This window comes from Anabrus simplex, chromosome 4 (genome assembly GCF_040414725.1).
Source record: "Anabrus simplex isolate iqAnaSimp1 chromosome 4, ASM4041472v1, whole genome shotgun sequence".
Taxonomy (NCBI): domain Eukaryota; kingdom Metazoa; phylum Arthropoda; class Insecta; order Orthoptera; family Tettigoniidae; genus Anabrus; species Anabrus simplex.
In genome coordinates this window covers 329,392,492-329,409,522 of record NC_090268.1, presented here as the reverse complement: position 1 = coordinate 329,409,522, position 17,031 = coordinate 329,392,492, and the positions used below count along the sequence as shown (strand labels likewise).

Sequence of the window (17,031 nt, the reverse complement as noted above, 5' to 3'; positions counted from 1 at the left end):
CTCTACGTAGGGTTGGCATCAGTAAGAGCATCTAGCCATAAAACTGGGCCAAATCCATACAAAGGGCCGACTCCAAGTAGTTCAGAAAAGGCCGTAAGAGTGAGGAAATGTATTGAAAGCAGTTAACTAACAACAACACTAGAGGGAGACTTAATAAGAAAGTGAATTACCATACAGTTTCTTGAGAAACATTGAGGTCCCATAACACTGTATACGCCCGTGGTCCATTATAGCAATTCTATCACCAAGGACATCTGCTTCCTCCATTATGTGTGTAGTGATGATTATAGTCCGCTTTCCACGCATTCCCTTAAAATATAACATTGTGATTTAAAACAATAAAATGCTATAGATTAATAGTCATACTTGCACTGGAAGAGAAAGAAGAAACAAATACTATTCAAAGAACTCCACAAGCATTTAATTGGAAAAAGTATGTTGTGAATAAGAATTTGATTCAATGCTTCCCAAGCAGAAATCAAAATTGAAAATTTGTATTCACATGCAGTTGGGAATATAACAAACATAACAGACTGGGGACAGGAATGTACACCTGAAGAGGGAAAATATGGAGGATGATATGAACACACGCGTGCAAAAAATGAACAATTACTAGTCAGGATGGGTAGAAGGAGCAGGCTTGTTCTTTCTTTTGCTTAGCCAACAGTTGGACGACTATATGCACTGCTGTGGGTGCTGCTGTAACACAAACATAAAACTATTTTTCAGGTCTTGTGGCCACGTGTGCTTCACGTATGGCACTGAGCCTTTGATTTGTAAGGTCATCCTTGAACTGCTTCATCCTGGTTTTCTTCGGAGCCATTTCTAGAATCTTCCAACATGCAGATCTGTCACAGAGTAAATCAGTGTGGTACACGCTCTCTGGACATTCCCCACTAGGCCAAACCACTGCAATTTCCTATCTTGAATGAATACTTTGATCATTGGGTACAGATTCCACACCTGAGTCCGATGGTTTCATTATGAAGTCTGTTACGCAAAGATATCCACCCCCAGCACTCACGGGAGAAGGAGCAACAGAAATGAGGAAAGGCAAACAAGCTTGGAGTTTTATGTGACTTGATACTGTGATCATAGACACAGGACCTCTAGTTTTGCATGGAATCTGATCCACAGGGACCAATAGAAAGGAGAATCCAGAAGAAACTTCATGATGAGTTTTATAGAAGAATTTTTGAGAACTAAAAATGCAAAAAAGCAATAGGCTAAATCAGAATGGAATGTGCATTGATCGCTCAGGTGCTAGAAACATTAGCAAACAGAGCCGCTGTACTGTTGTTCAATTTTCAAATTAACTCAGTAGGATGGAAGTATAAAAGGCCGGTTGATATCAAGATATGTCATTTTTAAGCCAGTATTCCGAACTTCTATACAGTATACAGTATATAAAAATCAGAATCAGTACATACCAAAAGCAAATCCCAGATCTGCCTTCTAGCTTCTGGATCCAAACCTGATGTTGGCTCATCTAGAATCACAACCTGAGTACAAGAAATACATTTAGTCAGAAGTCCCTTCAAGAAGATGTTTAATATTTTAAGATAATACAAAATACAGGAAGAGAGAGAATATATATGTACCTTTGGATCTCCACATAATGCAACTCCAAGACATAATCTCCTCTTCATTCCCCCAGAAAGTTCATCAGGTCGTTTGGACTTGTGTTCTTGAAGGTTCAGCTTCCTCAATAATTCGTTACTCTCTGCAACAGCTTCTCTCATTGAACTTCCCTTCAGCTAGAGAATAATATATAAAAATGCCTTAGATTATTTACACTTACAATAAAAAAATATATTATTCATCTCTAACAAAGAAAAATAGAGAAACAACAGTATTTTTAATTTTTACCGTGCGAGTTGGCCATGCGATTACGGGCGTGCAGCTGTGAGTTTGCATTCGGGAGATAGTGGGTGTGAATCCCTGTCAGCAGTTCTGAAGATGGTATTCTGTGGTTTCCCATTTTCACACCAGGCAAATGCTGGGACTGTACCTTAATTAATGGCACAGCTGCTTCCTTCCAACTCCTAGCCGTTTCCTATTCCATTGTGGACATAAGACCTCTCTGTGTCATTGCAACGTAAAGCCAACTGCTTTTTTAAAGAAAGTTTCATCAAGGAAATACCATAAAACCTCGTCAGTGCGTTCCTCATTAACACGTTTTCCAGCTTAGCACATCGTACATTCGAAGTCCGGATTCTCATCGTATTAAATCTATATAAAAACATGTTACTTGTCACGTCACAAATTTTCACTATTACCACTTAGTACGATCACATTTTTCCTAGCCCTGAAAATTATATTTGTCATCCTTTGTGGAAGGAACGTGATTTCCAACTCTGGTAAGAGCCCTCACAGTAGTTGCGTGAAAACAGGAAAAGGCCTTGAATTCTTGAACTTCACAGGGTAAATTGCACCTTTGGGGAGCAAGCCATTAGCCTCAGAAATGCTCAGTTTTGCTTGGCAGTTAGCAGTGATACTGAAGAATAACAAAATGAGCCTGTTTGTGCTTGTATTTTGCATTCCATTCAGAAGTTAGAGATGTACTTCGTGTTTAATTGTACAGTGATGTTTAGCGAATATTTGTCGCGTGATAGCCTACATCTTAAACATAATCTTGTGAAGCTGACCAGCGTGGTGCATATTTGTCTTGTGATAGCCTAATTATGGATACGGAAAAGGTCGTGAAATTCCTTACTAATGAGAAAAAATTAAAGTCTGTCAGCAAGTCTACTGGCATCCACATCTTTAAGCGTGCAGAATAGGCGTGAATGTTGGAACTCGCACCTTCCAGTTTCGACTCGATCACTCGAATCGGTCTTGGTCGGTCAAAGTTCTGTTTGATTCAAAATGGTGGCCAAACTCATTTCGTTGTAGTCACATATGGCCGTGTATAACATTCCAATTCATTGACTAAGTGCGAGACCAGAAAAATAATGTTTAATAATCAACTGGTCCGAAATAAAAGGCTTCTACTAACATTTGTTTTAGAAAGAGTGTGATCTGCAATAATACATTGATATTTTTATGGGACCCTTTCAAATGTTTTCATATTTGTTTGGTGCTTTTAACACTTTTCAGTGCACTATTATTTTATAAGCCCCAGCGGAATAAGTTTTCATATTTGTTCTCTCATGTTTTTCACACTTTTAATAATCTCTTCATAGAGTTTTCACTGTACCTGCGGATAAATGTAAAATCCCATTATGTCGGAAAAAATCGTATCTAGTGTTTCCATATTCCTGTTGGATAGTTTTTATTCGTATATTCAGTAGTACGTGTTCTCGCTTAACACATTATTTTTCCTTGTTTCCTGCAGAAGCATCTTAACGAGGTTTTATTGTATATGCGATTTGATTTGACAGTTGTTTATTCCTTCATATACCGTAATTAACCCATTGGGCTTCCTTTCTCTTTGTGTGTTTGTCATGTGTCCCTAGTTTTCTACCACCCACATTGACCTTTTACGTTCTTTGCCCTTCCCTTTCCCTGTGTTTATCCAGTTTACTTTTATTCTACACTTCCCATATCAAAACAAGATCTGTCAAAGGAGTCCCTCAATTGGGTGAAGTCCACACTCCGGATGAATCTGGGAGGCACGAACGAGCTTATCGGGAGCTAAGAAGAAATGGATGTAGAAGAATTGATAAGGACTGCTGACATTGATGAAGAGACAGCTAACCTATTTGAAGGTGGCAGTATGAAGGTAAGGAGATTGTCCTCGTTTTTTTGTGTTTTCATGTTTGTCCTTATCTCCTTCTCTGTTCCTTCTTCCAGTGCTAACCTGTCATTGTGTTTATCCTGTTCCTTTTCATGTTCTTATCTTTCTATATATTACTTGCTTTCTTCCACGGTTAGTTACAATGAATGGACACTACTACCAGTACCTGATGGTAGAAAGTCGATAGAGCCTGTGGTGGGGATTACTGTGGTTTAACACATAACTGACCAGATGCTTGAGCTTGTCACATACCCTGTGGACAGGACATTTTTCTAAAAAAAATGTACATAAATATTAAACTAGACAAGATTTTACCTTTGAAGTTGGCATGTGTACTCACCAATGCCCCTAGTAGTGCTTGAGTGTATGGTATCTTTGGAAGCATGGCCCTTAGTGCAGTGGCACCTTTGTATTCAGAAAGAGCAATGTAGCGTGTTTCACTGCGCTTTTTGTGAGCACTGCAGACTTTGCATGGTTTTGTTGGGAACTACTTCATTCCAGAACCCACAGTACTTTCTAGAGTGTGCTTCTTCATGTCTCCATTCAGTTGTCCTGGAGGATCAAGCTCGAGTGTCCTAACTGTTGGTATTTAAGGTCGATGGTTATATTTCATCCTGTTGTTCTTCACTATTTTCAGTGGCCCAAATTCTTGATGTGTTCATGAAAAAGTTCTTGTAGCTCATTTTCTTCTGAGGTTTCTGCATGCTGTATACTCTAAATGCATTATAAAGAGTGCACAGTTGATGAGCCACAGAACTACTTCTTACTCCACTTTATGGTCTTAAAGAGGATTGGGTAATAAGAGGTATTGATCAGCTCTGTCAATTCCCTTCATGAACTTCTTGTACTCTAGGACACACTTAGGTTTCTTCGCCTGCTTTCCTCTCCCAGTCTCCATGGAATGCAGTGTGGCATGATGAAGTGTGCTTATCATTCACACCTCTTTCTTATCTTTCCATGTCTGCAATAAAACGTCATTCTTCCGAGTAAAAGTACTCTCGCCGGTCTTCAGTTTCTTTGAGGTCTCACTGAAACTTTTTGGCAGTCCCCTATTAGCTCTTATGGTACCGCAAACTCCTGTCTTCCTTTCAGCTGTTGTAACACTGTTATAATAATTGTCTTGATAGACATGGTGCCAGAGGTTGAGATAAGGATCAAGAATTGAAAAAATTGTTTCCTCCAATATTTTGCCTTCAGCAGAATAGATCTCAATGTTACATATATAGCCTGACACTGCCTCACACACTACACGTACAAGAATTCCATACTTAACCAATTTACCTGGATTATTGCTATAACTGTCAAAATGATTTCTACTCATCAGTTTACTGAAAATTGGAGCCTCGGTTAGTGAACTGTAATCCAGTAATCACGAAGTCTATCTTCCCTTACCTGTCCCATTAGAATGAGCATTGCAAGAAACAGCTTCATCTCATGTACAGTGATAGATTTCCATTTGGGAAACTTGGGTGACAGTGTATTTCTGAATGTTTTGATCATGGTAGAGGTCAGATCGGTCTACAAGCAAGGTGAAGAACTCGCTATTAAAAAAACCTGTCAAGAACTTCACTTACACTTTCATTATCTAGTGGGACATATTTCAGTCCTTGCCTGCCTTGAAACGGTTCTAAATATCTCGGTGGATCTGCCTTTATAAAACCATCTTCGGCATCCATTCCTAATACATCATCAATGTCTACATCGTTGTCATCAGAGTCACTTCAATAAATGAGCATACTATGTAAATTATGGCATGTAGGGGCTTGAATATCACTTCCACTATCACTCTCACATTCAGTTTGCACTAATTCACAATAACTATATCCATCTGAACGATCATCGGCATACAATTCTTCTAAAATATCGTCAGCTAACACTGTATTATGCAAGTGCTCCATCTTATCATTGACTGAACCGGCAGAAAGTCGACGCTTCGAAACTAAATCAAAGAATAAAAGAAGGCCATGAATAAAAGAAAAGTGGCAGATATACATCTATGATTTATTCTACTCAATGCGCAAGTCCGAAATAGTTCAATATATGGTCAAGAGATGTCACAGGTAGACCGAAAATGATGTCGTGAATAAAACAGAGATTTCTTGGGGCCCATCACCTACCGCTGGTGAGCGAACTACAAGATTTCGCAGGGCCCGTCACGTACTGTTGGTGAGCGTACTAAGAGATTTCTCGAGGCCCCATCATCCATGTGTTAAAAGCAGGCCTGTCCAACACAATGCCTGCAGGCACCACCTTTTGTATGTTTGACTGAGTTGGTCATTACTTCTTGTGTTTTGTATGTCCAAAGGGTTAAGTGATTTGTTAATTTTGGATTTCTGTGTAAAATTGATATGAAGACTTCAAAAATTAAGTTGATTTAGTAATATTTTGCTATTTGTCACTCTTTGATCTAAGATAGTGATGATATCCACGTATCTGGTCCAATAAAAAATTCCATTGATTTTATTGAGTATTCGTGCATTTTCTAATTAATCAATAAACAGTTTGGCTAATATTCTTGAGATGGGAGAATCCATGGGTAAAAATTTTTCTTTATATACTTTTTGTTGAAAGTGAAAAAATTGTTGCATAAAACAAATGTTAATACGTTTAGAAACACTTCTATTTCAAGTTTATCTGAGTTATTTTGTTGGATCACATTACTTTTGATGAGTTTAAAGGTTTCAGATGCTGGGATATTAGCGTACATCTTACCTGTTTGTTACATCACCCGAGTGCATGGTGAGATGAGGGTTTAGTTGAAGTTTTTGAATGTCATTGCAGAAATATGGCTGGCTTTTCTTTTTTAAGAATATGTAATACTTAACGAGAAACTGTTGGACGTACCGAGAAATCTCTTAAATTTGATAATCGTCAAATAGGTACATCATTTTTATGAATTTTGGGGAGGGCTCTGGTAGTAGGTAATGGATGGTAATACATTTAATTCATGATCATCAAAGAGCTATGTATAATTCCTTAAAAAAAATTTCAGGCCTTTCTGGATTTTTGTAGTAAGATCTTTATTGACCTTTATGAAATTATCATCTAAAAAGAATTGTTCAATTTTATTTATGTAGTCCCCTTTCATTAAAACTGTTGTGTTGTGTTGCCTTTTTTCAGCAGTGGTTATTACTGTTAATCTTTTGTTTAAGAGTGGCTATTTGTTTTTGAGAAATGTGTTTTTGTTTTGTTGCTCCTGTTTTTTTAAAATTAGTTTGTTTCTTTCATTTTTTTCTTATCAAATTTAATTTCATGTTTATCTGTGGGAAGTTCATGGATTGCTAATTCAGTTTCTGCTATTGTGGTTTTGATGTCAATCAAAATAGTGGCTTGGGCCAGTTGAGTGGACACTTGCTGAGTATCATTTTCTACATCAATAAAGGTTAAACCTCTTAAATTCTTGACAGCTGGGTGGAAACTGTAAATGGTCTTATTTTGAGTTGTGCAAGTTAAGGTTACGTTTGTTAGCATGGTAAACTAATTATTGAGTTTGTTGTTCAAAATGTTATGCTTCTTGGATACAATCCCCCTTTCGTCAACTGATAATACTCCTAGTTGAAAACTTAATACCCACATGTTCATAATTTTCATTACTATTTATTTACACTATTTACACCCACATTGGAGCACCAAAATCAAACCTTACACAACAAAGTCTTCAAAGAGTAAGTTCAGCTTTTAACACTTGACAACTTTTTCCTTTCCAAAAACTTCATTCTGGACGATCTTCTTCTGCAGATATAACATACTGCTTACGCTGCGATATTTTAGTGATACTCTTGTGTACTTGTTGTTTTATTTAGAATCAGTTCTCTACTCTATTTTCAATTTGATCTTTAGTAATTTTCAATTCACCTAAATCCATTTGTATTTCTTTAAACTGTGTTTTTTGTTTTACTATTCCAAAAGAAATAAAAAAAAGTTGTTTCAGGTGTCTAGTATTTGGTAAGCAGCATGTGTGTCCAAAGAATGCAATCCTCCATCTTCGCATCGTGTCAATGACAGATTCACTTTCCTTGTAAAGTACTGAATTTAGCAAAAGTCTCCAATGGCCTGGCCATCCTTTTTTTTTCTTTAGAAATTGCTTTATGTCGGAACGGCACAGACACGTCTTCTGGCGATGATGGGATAGGAGTGGGAAGGAAGCAGACATGGCCTTAATGAAGGTACAGCCCCAGCATTTGCCTAGTGTGAAAATGGGAAACCACGGAAAACTATCTTCAGGGCTACCGACAGTGGGGCTCTAACCAACTATCTCCCAGATACAAGCTCTCAGCTGCGTGCCCCTAACTGCACGGCCAACTTGCCCGGTCCACTGGCCATCAATCTGGTGTTTTTTTATTAATAACTGTCCGAAGAATTCTTCTATCAACTTTCTGCAGTTTGTTGTTGATTGGGTATTCAGTTTAAATACTGTTCACTTTCATATGTTGCTTCTCACTTAACGACAGAGTAATGTTGAAATTTAGCATTAATCGAAAAGGATCGTTTCTTGTAACTCGGCCAGGTAATTTGTTGCGCTCGTCTCCATTTCTAAGTTCTACCATCTATGGATGCTTTTGCGTTAGCATTCCAAGTTACAATCTCACCAAGATATTTAAATTTGTCCACAACTTTCATTTTCTGAGTATTATTTAACATTATATGTTATGTGTCAACTTGAAAAAATTGCATCATTACTGTTTACTCAAAAGAAATTTTCAACCCAACCTTCACTGCTAATGGTTCCAATTTCTGGAGTTGAAATATAGAGTCTTCACTACTATTTCCTAATAATGCTAGATCATCAGCAAATGCAAGAATTCAGTTGAATATTTCTTCCAATCTTAACAGTCTGTGGGCATACCTTATTCCATTCATGCATATTTTTTTCCAGCACACAATTAAACAACAGGGATAATCCATCTCCCTGTCGAAGACCAGTATGAATTTCAAATGGCTCAGAGATTTCATTTCTGAACCTAAAATTAGATTTTATATTTCTAAGAGTGACCGCAACAAGTCAACAAGTTTCTGATGTAAACCAAGTTCAGTAAGGATATGCAATAATGATTCACGATGGATACTACCATAAGCTTTTTGAAAATCAAAATTTTTGCACCTAATCCTTTGATGTTTTATAATCCATTTGAGACTGATAATTTAATCTGGACAGCTTCGCCCTGGATGTAAACCACCCTGATATTCACCAAATTCACTATCAAAGTTGTTCATGAATTCTGGAATATAAAATCTTATACGTGATAACCAGCAAAGAAATTCCTTGATAATTACTTGAATCTGACCCATCGCCTTTTTTGTGTAGTGGGTGTATAATTGCAACATTCCATTCTTCAGGCAATTTTTCAGTATTCCATATGTCAATGAGGTGTTTATGTAAATTCCGAATAGTCTTTACATTTGCATTCTTCCAAAGTTCCGCTACTAGTTGATTCTCCCCTGCTGCTTTAAAATTTTAAAGTGAATCAATAGTTGCACCCACTTCATCGTAAACTGGTGGTATGAGCTTTTCCAAAGGTGTTTTATTTCGGGGATACAGATCAAATTCAAAATATTCTTCACGATCATCACTATTAAGTAGCGTTTTGAAGTATTCAGCCCAAATTATTGCAATGTCAATCATTATGGGCCACCTTTCCGTTTGTATCCTTCATTAGAAGAGTAGGGGGAGAATAATTTGTTCGGTATTGTTTTAAATGTCCTATAATAGTCTCTTATTTTATGGCAACTGAAAGCTCCATGAATAGATTTTAATGTTTCCTTCTGATGGTTCCTTTTGACCCACCTGATTTCTTTGGCCGTTAATCGTCTAGCATTGATTCATTCTTCTCTAGAACTTTTAGTTTTTGTTGCTGGTCATTTAACCAAGCTTTATGCCAGCATAGTATTGCTATATCACACTCTTCATTCCACCATGCATGTTTATTTTATTTTTTTCATTTTTTAATGGGAGCAACTACTTCTGCTAAGGCTTTTAATTTGTTAACAGTGGTCCCCAAGTTGTCACTTCAAAGCGTTATGGATTTCTCAAAGTATACTGGATTATTAATGACTGAACTAGGATCATACATTCTTTTCCTAATGAATTTTTGCAGTTTATTTTTCCTTTTAGGAGTTAATTTGATTTTAATCTTTGAGATGTAATGATCTAAATCAACATCGACACCACAAAGAACATTTAATATAAATCTCTTTATGAAATTTACGATCCATGGCCACATGATCTTTCTAAGACTCACCTGACTTGACATTAGGACATTTCCAAGTCATTGATTTATGCGGTTTTCTTTTAAACCTTGTCATCTCCCAAATACAAAATTCAATTAACCGTTCACCATTCTTGTTTGTCAATTTATGTGCTGGCCATGGCCCCACCACTACACGAAATCTCCTCTCACATAAAATCTTTGCATTGAAATCTCCCAGTAAAATTTTAATATTAGTATCAGGTATATTCGTAACTATTAATATTGTACCGGGCGGTACACCTCTACACCGTTTATTTAAAAGTTGCGCCAGTTGAAACTCCTCTTCTGGAGGAAGGTTGAACTTTATCTATTCTATTAATTCTCTACTTTCTCAGAAGATGTCACCACGTGGAAAATTTTGAGTTTTTGAACTGTGTCACTTTTGATGTGTTTTTGTTTAGCTTGAAGTAAGAAGTGTGAACTTTCTCTTCTAGAGGACACTACTGAAGATCAACAATAGTGCAACCTAGTGCGGAGTCAAAGAACTATTTTGTTGAAGAAATTTTTATTTCAAATGTTTGTTCTTTGCTAAATTTCTTTCTGTTATTGTTTAAGTTGGCTGTATACCCCTCTCTTTCCCCTTGTTTTGCATGTAGCCAATCCCGAATTTCTTAAATTAATTTCTATCCAATCAGATGTATCTTCCCCCAACTTGAATCGATTGCGGGGTCCTATCCAATAAAAACATTGTGGGCGGGTGTTTTCATTCCCCTAACGCCTAGAAACTTCCGCGAGAGTATATAAACTGCTGATTTTAGGGTCTCCGGACCACTTCTGTTCCATCTTTCAGTGTATTAAGTACATAGCAGGAGGCGGGAAGCGCCTCTTTCTTCTTCAGCCGTTCAACACCAGGTAATGGCCTATTAATAACTTCTTTTCTTGCTAGGTTGGCAGTTTAACACTCGCGGCGGGTTCGAAGCATTTCCATCATGTAACCTTTTCCTAAAATGTAATTACTCTTTTCATCTTTTTCTTGTAAAGCTACATATTGGGATAGAGAGTGCTACCCTCTCGAGCTCCCACTCACATTTGTTTTGAGGTGAACTTATTTTCTCAAACTATTCTTCGTTTATGTAATGCAAAGTGTTCTTCTCTAAGTCACCTCTGTAGTATGGGATTAGCCCTTGCGTTAGTGGCCCAGAGCCAGATTAGGTTTTAAAAACAAAGTGTATTAGGAGTGCAAGTTCGCCTCCTCTCAAATTGTTATTTTAGAGGTCATGTAATCAACCTTCTTTTCATGTAATAGACCTCAGTAGGTTGGGTATTTTACCCCTGTGAATACGTCCTTAGAGGACAGCTTGAAGGTAGAGTTTGGTGTGGCCTTGTGATAGGCTTACAATTTTGAGAGCGGATCGCTCTTTGAAATTTGTTTCTGTATGCCTCGTGCAGGCTTTATGTGTAATGTTTGGAGCCAGTGCTCCTGGGCATGAATGGGGCTTTCTGCCCCTTGGCTAAAATTTTTTTGGAGTAAGGCGGGGCTGATGGCCCAAGAGTTATGAAGTAAGGGCACTGAGCCCGAATCCAGTAATATTGTACCTACATTTTTGCTACTCTGTACCTGTTATGATTGTTATCTCTTGTTTTTGAAAAGAAAATATAACCTAGTTAAATTTTAAATTAATTTTACATTGCACGTTAAATTCGTAGCTTGAAACCCATTCACACCCGCACCTTCTTTCACCTCTACCTACCACGGATATCTCCGTAACAAGTGGTAGCAGAGCGTGGTTGAATGGGTCTCAATTTAGCCCCTTTTGACGGCTAAACATTGCTTTAATTCGAACTCTAACAATTTTCTCAGTTGCTGGAATTTTTTGAGTTTTTTTAAAAATTGTTCTGTCATCATGTCCGGCCCTCGCGATGTTCTCCTCCTTAACTATTTGCGCAAAGAGGAGTTGATATACGAGTTAACTATCAGAAATGTTCAATCTGGAGGCACGGTTGCAATAGACACTAACAAGCTTAGAGAGTCCCTTGATTTGCCCATTTCCATCCCCAATTTGGGAGAGAAAGAAATTGATGACTCTCTTTCCACGATCACGGAGAATATTACTGGGCTAGCTTCCGTAGTTAGTTTTTTTGATGAAAATGATCCGTCTCCTAACCAAATTAAGCGTGTGCAAGGCAGATTATATCACTTTTCAAATAGAGTTAATGATCTGTTGTCTCTGAAGGTGAATGACGTTCAGAGGAAGCAAGCTAATACGCTCCTTGAAACTATCTCTGAATTGTCTAGTAAAGTCACTCAATTGTTAACTGGGGAAGTTCCTCCCAAATCTGATCAGCCCACCATAGTGAATGTAAGTAGTGAGGAAGAACCTGCTAAGGGAGAAGGCAATAGGATAACCGTTGCTGCTCAAACTATCTCTGCCCCATTGGACAACGGGCCTGAACGCCGCACATCGTTGAACAATGTACGTGCTGAATTAACTTCCTTGCCATTGAAACCTTTACCTACTATGTCGCCCGGGTTTAGCAGCTTGCCTCATCCATTGGCAATGTTGCTCAGAGGTATATACAAGTTCTCCGTTAATACCACCAGTGACGTAATTTCATTTTTAAGATTTCTAGTGGAATTTCAGGATCATGCCCTTGTGTTTTCTCTTTCCCCATGTCAAATTTTGCAAATTATCTATCCTTATGCTATTGGGGTTCTCTCAGATAAAATAGTAAGAGCCATAGCTGAACAGTCATCTATCGAAGATTTCCATGCACATCTGCTTGCAAATTTTATTCCTGCCCGCGCGAGGTCATCTCTTATTCAGAAATACTATTATCGGGTACAGCGCTTGGATGAAAACCTGGCAGACTTCATCCAAGATATTAAGTTTTATACTAGGGTGTTTGCTCTCCACTTCCCTGAGGATCAGATCGTGCAAGCTATTATCGAAGGGATTTCACCACCCTACAGGTCATATTTGTGTTTCGCGGCGTGCCCGCAAACCTTCTCTGAACTGGAAGCATTAGCCGTCTCTGCGGAAGGAGTTAGGTATGCCGATTCCTTGCGTGTGGCAAAAGAACCCCCGCCTTCTTTTAGTAATACTCGGCTTCCACCTCGCCGATCAGTCACCCCTCGTAAATGTTATGCTTGCGGGTCGCCTGACCATCTGCGCAATAAGTGTCCTCTGATCAAGTCTAGTAGGGCAAATAATGGAGCTGGTTCATCACAAGGCTGTTTTAAGTGTGGGGCCTTCTCACATATCGCCAAAAATTGCCCAAACTCAAATAGCACCCCCTCCTGCTCAACTTCTGGTGCCAATTCCACCTATGCCAATAATAAAAAGTGACTAGTGGCATCGGTTGAGTCGACTAATCCATCTTCCCGAGACTCAGCCCCTAGTAAACAGGTTGTAAATGCAGAGAACAATCAGCCTTCAAATTCATCTTTTGAATGCCCTAAAGAATGTCTTAGGATTGCGGCGGATACCCCCGCACCTGTTCCTTTTCTTAAGATTGAGTTAAATAACGAGCCTATAACAGCTCTTTTAGATTCAGGCAGTGTTTGTTCGATTATTTCGGCTGAATGGTATTCTAAATTGAAATCTGTTTGTAAACTACCTGACCATGTTTCAGCTCTTATTCAATATGTTTCGGCTAATTCATCGCCATTAGAAATTCTAGGTTCCGTACTGGTCAAAATTCGTATTTTTAAATTTACATGGAAGATCAAATTGTTTGTGGCCAAGCGTTTGTCTTGCCCCATCATATTGGGAGCGGACTTCATTTCTCACACTGGTCTTGTGCTCGATCTCCAGAGCAGGTCGTGCACATTCAAATTTGCGTCCAATTGTAGAATTCCCTTGTTAAAGTGTAATTCTGTATCATGTTCATCTATTTCGCCTACCCAGGATGAGATGTTGTTAGACCTTAGACATCTACCTGAGGAGCAGGCTGATAGTATTCGGAAACTGTGTCAGTCGTTTCCCGAGGTGTTCTCTGATACTCTTGGTGTTACTGACCTTATTGAATACAAAATTGAGGTCACGGATTCGATTCCTGTCCGTTTTCCACCGTATAGGCTATCTCCACCTAAAATGAAGGCTCTGAAAGAAATCATCGATCAGATGTTGAAGGATGGTATTATTAGGCCCTCTAAGTCAGCGTATTCTTCGCCTATTTTTCTAGTCCCGAAACCCCAAGGAGGCTTCAGGCCTGTCATTGATTACAGGGCTCTCAATCGGAAGGTGGTGTTGCAATCTGTGCCCCTTCCCGACCTTCATTCTTGCTTTTCATGGTTTCGTAAGGCCAAGTTCTTCACCATCTTGGACTTGAATCAGGCCTATAATCAAATTCCCCTTGCCGAAGAGTCTAAACATCTTACAGCGTTTGCCACGGACTGGAACTTATACGAATACAACCGCGTGCCTTTCGGGCTCCCCACGGGGGCAGCTGTGCTCACTAGGCTACTAGATAGGGTCTTTTCCGACATCAAATTTGAGTACTTATATCACTACTTGGATGATGTCGTCGTATTTTCCGAGACTTTTGAAGAACATCTAGATCATCTGCGAGAAGTTCTGAATCGCCTTCGTAAGGCTGGGTTAACTGTCAAGTTGTCCAAGGTTGCCTTTGCTAAGCCCTCTATGTCATTCCTAGGGCATATTGTGTCACCCGATGGGGTAGCTGTCGATCATTCTAGAACACAGGCCATCCGTGATTTTAAACCTCCTAAGGACATCAAAGGTATCGCTAGATTCATTGGTATGGTGAATTTCTTCAGGAAGTTTATTCCTAACTTCGCTAATAGAGCGGCGCCCTTAAACCTTCTTCGTAGGAAAGGCATCAAATTCGAGTGGGGACCTTCTCAACAAGCCGCTTTCGAAGATCTTAAATTAGCTCTCTGTAATGCCCCTGTACTTGCTATGCCTGATTTCTCGAAGAAATTCATCGTCCAAACGGATGCGTCGTCGTCAGCTGTAGCTGCAGTCCTTCTTCAAGAGACTGAACTAGGGAGGCGACCCATCGCCTATGCGTCTAGGACATTGTCGGCTCAAGAAGCCAAGTATTCCATCTATGAGCTCGAAGGTTTGGCAGTCTTATTTGCCTTAGAAAAGTTCCGTCTCTATCTGGAACACGTTAAATTCGACCTGGAGACAGATAATCAAGCCTTAAGCTGGGTCTTAGGTAGGCCGCGTCGTACTGGTCGTATAGCTCGCTGGGCTATTCGTATTTCCGCCTTCCAGTTTGATGTTAGACATATCAGAGGTACCGAAAATGTTGTTGCTGATGGACTCAGCCGTATGTTTCATAACGACGTAGAGACCCACGAACCGGTCGACAGTTCATCACCTTCTGAGTCCATACTATCTGGTGTTAATGCCATCTTAACAGATGCTCCCATGCTTTTTAGGGATATTGAGAAATACCAACGTGAAGATCCTACGCTGGCTCCGATAATGGAAACCCTTTCTTCTGGGGAACATGTCGTCCCTTATGTTCTGAGGAATGGTGTTTTATGTTGCCCTTCGAGGCATGATAAGTTGATGAAAGTTGTTGTTCCAGCGGTTCTTGTACCTATGATCTTCAAATACTATCATGAGACCCCATTGGGGGGGCATCTTGGAATCTTTAAAACTCGTGAAAAGATTCGTGAAATGTTCATATGGAAAGGTATGGACGGTGAAATTCGGGAACTTGTAAAAGCTTGTAAATCTTGTTTGATCAGTAAACCCACCATGTCCACTAAAGTAGGCCTTTTGTCTTCTCATCAAGCGTCGCGCCCCATGGAACGCCTGTATATTGATTATGTGGGACCCTTCCCCCAGTCAAAGGGTAATGCCAACAAGTTCATCTTTGTGTGTGTAGATGGTTTTACAAGATTTTCCTGGTTATTTCCGACTAAGCTGGCTACCGCTCAGTCAACCATTACTTGCTTAAATTCTATTTTCGCTTCTTTTGGTCCGTGCCAATACATTGTATCTGATAATGCTAAGGCTTTTACATCTAATTTATTTCGTAAATTCTGTTTTGACTTGTCCATCTCTCATGTAACTACTTCCGCTTATTACCCTCAACCATCTCTGGCTGAACGGGTTAACCGTAATCTCAGGTCCGCACTTATTGCCTATCATCATGAAGATCATTCTAGGTGGGACACGTCCCTGCATTGGTTAGCTTTTGCTTTGAATTCGGCGGTCCATGAATCACACAAATTTACTCCAGCTTCTTTGATGTTCAAGTTTGTTCCCAACTCGCCGCTCTCTAACCTCTGGTCCTTGAATGACATTCTACCCGAGACAATAGATCCGGATAACATTAAAGATCTTTGGAAGAAGGCTAAAGCCAATCTTAAAGTGTCTCATGAAAAGGTTAGGGAAAGGTATGATCGTGGACGGAGACCCACCACTTTGAAGGTAGGTGACCAGGTTATGGTCAAAAATTTTGTTCCCGCGGGCAAGCTTGCCCCCAGATTTCATGGGCCTTGTATCATTCTCGATTTTCTTACGCCGGTTACCTTATTGCTAAGTAATCCAGCCACCGAGAGGATATTTAGAGTTCACCTGTCCCAGGTGAAACCGGTGTAATTTCTGTGTTAACTTGCTTCATATTATTTTGAAAGGATATGAAGGTTATATTTTTTTTGAGTTTCACTTTTAAGGCATTCTGCCCCTTCTGTAATATTTTGGTTTTAGATGTAAGCCTTGTGTAAAACCTGCCCCGACCCGTTAAACTGCCATCCTGTTCTTGCCACGGCCATTACCACCCTCCCGTCTCCTGCTCCACCTTACACTGTGGCTTCATTATAGTAAATGCCATGGATATCTACACGCCGCTGGCCCCTCAACCTCTCCACAAGCCTGTACCCTCAAAGAAGATGATAGTCCAACACAATTCTGCCGCCTAGCTTTAATGTTTCAGCGCCCCCGCAGCCGCGCAGCGCCGTGCAGCGACTGGGGAGGGGGATGGGCCCCCTCCTCTCCAGCGAGGACGACATGTGAACGGCGAGCCGGAGCTCTCCTCCCGGCCAAGGCTGATGTGCGGCGCACGACCTGCTACATGCCCGCAGCCTGTATCTGTTCACCGCGGGCGCGGCGTACTTCAACA

The 17,031-nt window shown here is 39.7% G+C and overlaps 1 protein-coding gene across 1 annotated transcript in view; it reads right to left on the bottom strand.

Annotated features, from left to right (window-relative positions):
- The window catches only part of LOC136872268 (phospholipid-transporting ATPase ABCA3), a 341,741-nt gene that overhangs the window by 206,625 nt on the left and 118,085 nt on the right, over nt 1-17,031 (bottom strand). The window contains exons 11-13 of the mRNA XM_067146089.2: nt 1,602-1,757; nt 1,431-1,502; nt 171-309 (exon numbers count right to left, since the gene is read on the bottom strand). Coding sequence (XP_067002190.2) covers nt 171-309; nt 1,431-1,502; nt 1,602-1,757 — 367 coding nt within the window. The remainder of the gene's footprint in view (nt 1-170; nt 310-1,430; nt 1,503-1,601; nt 1,758-17,031) is intronic.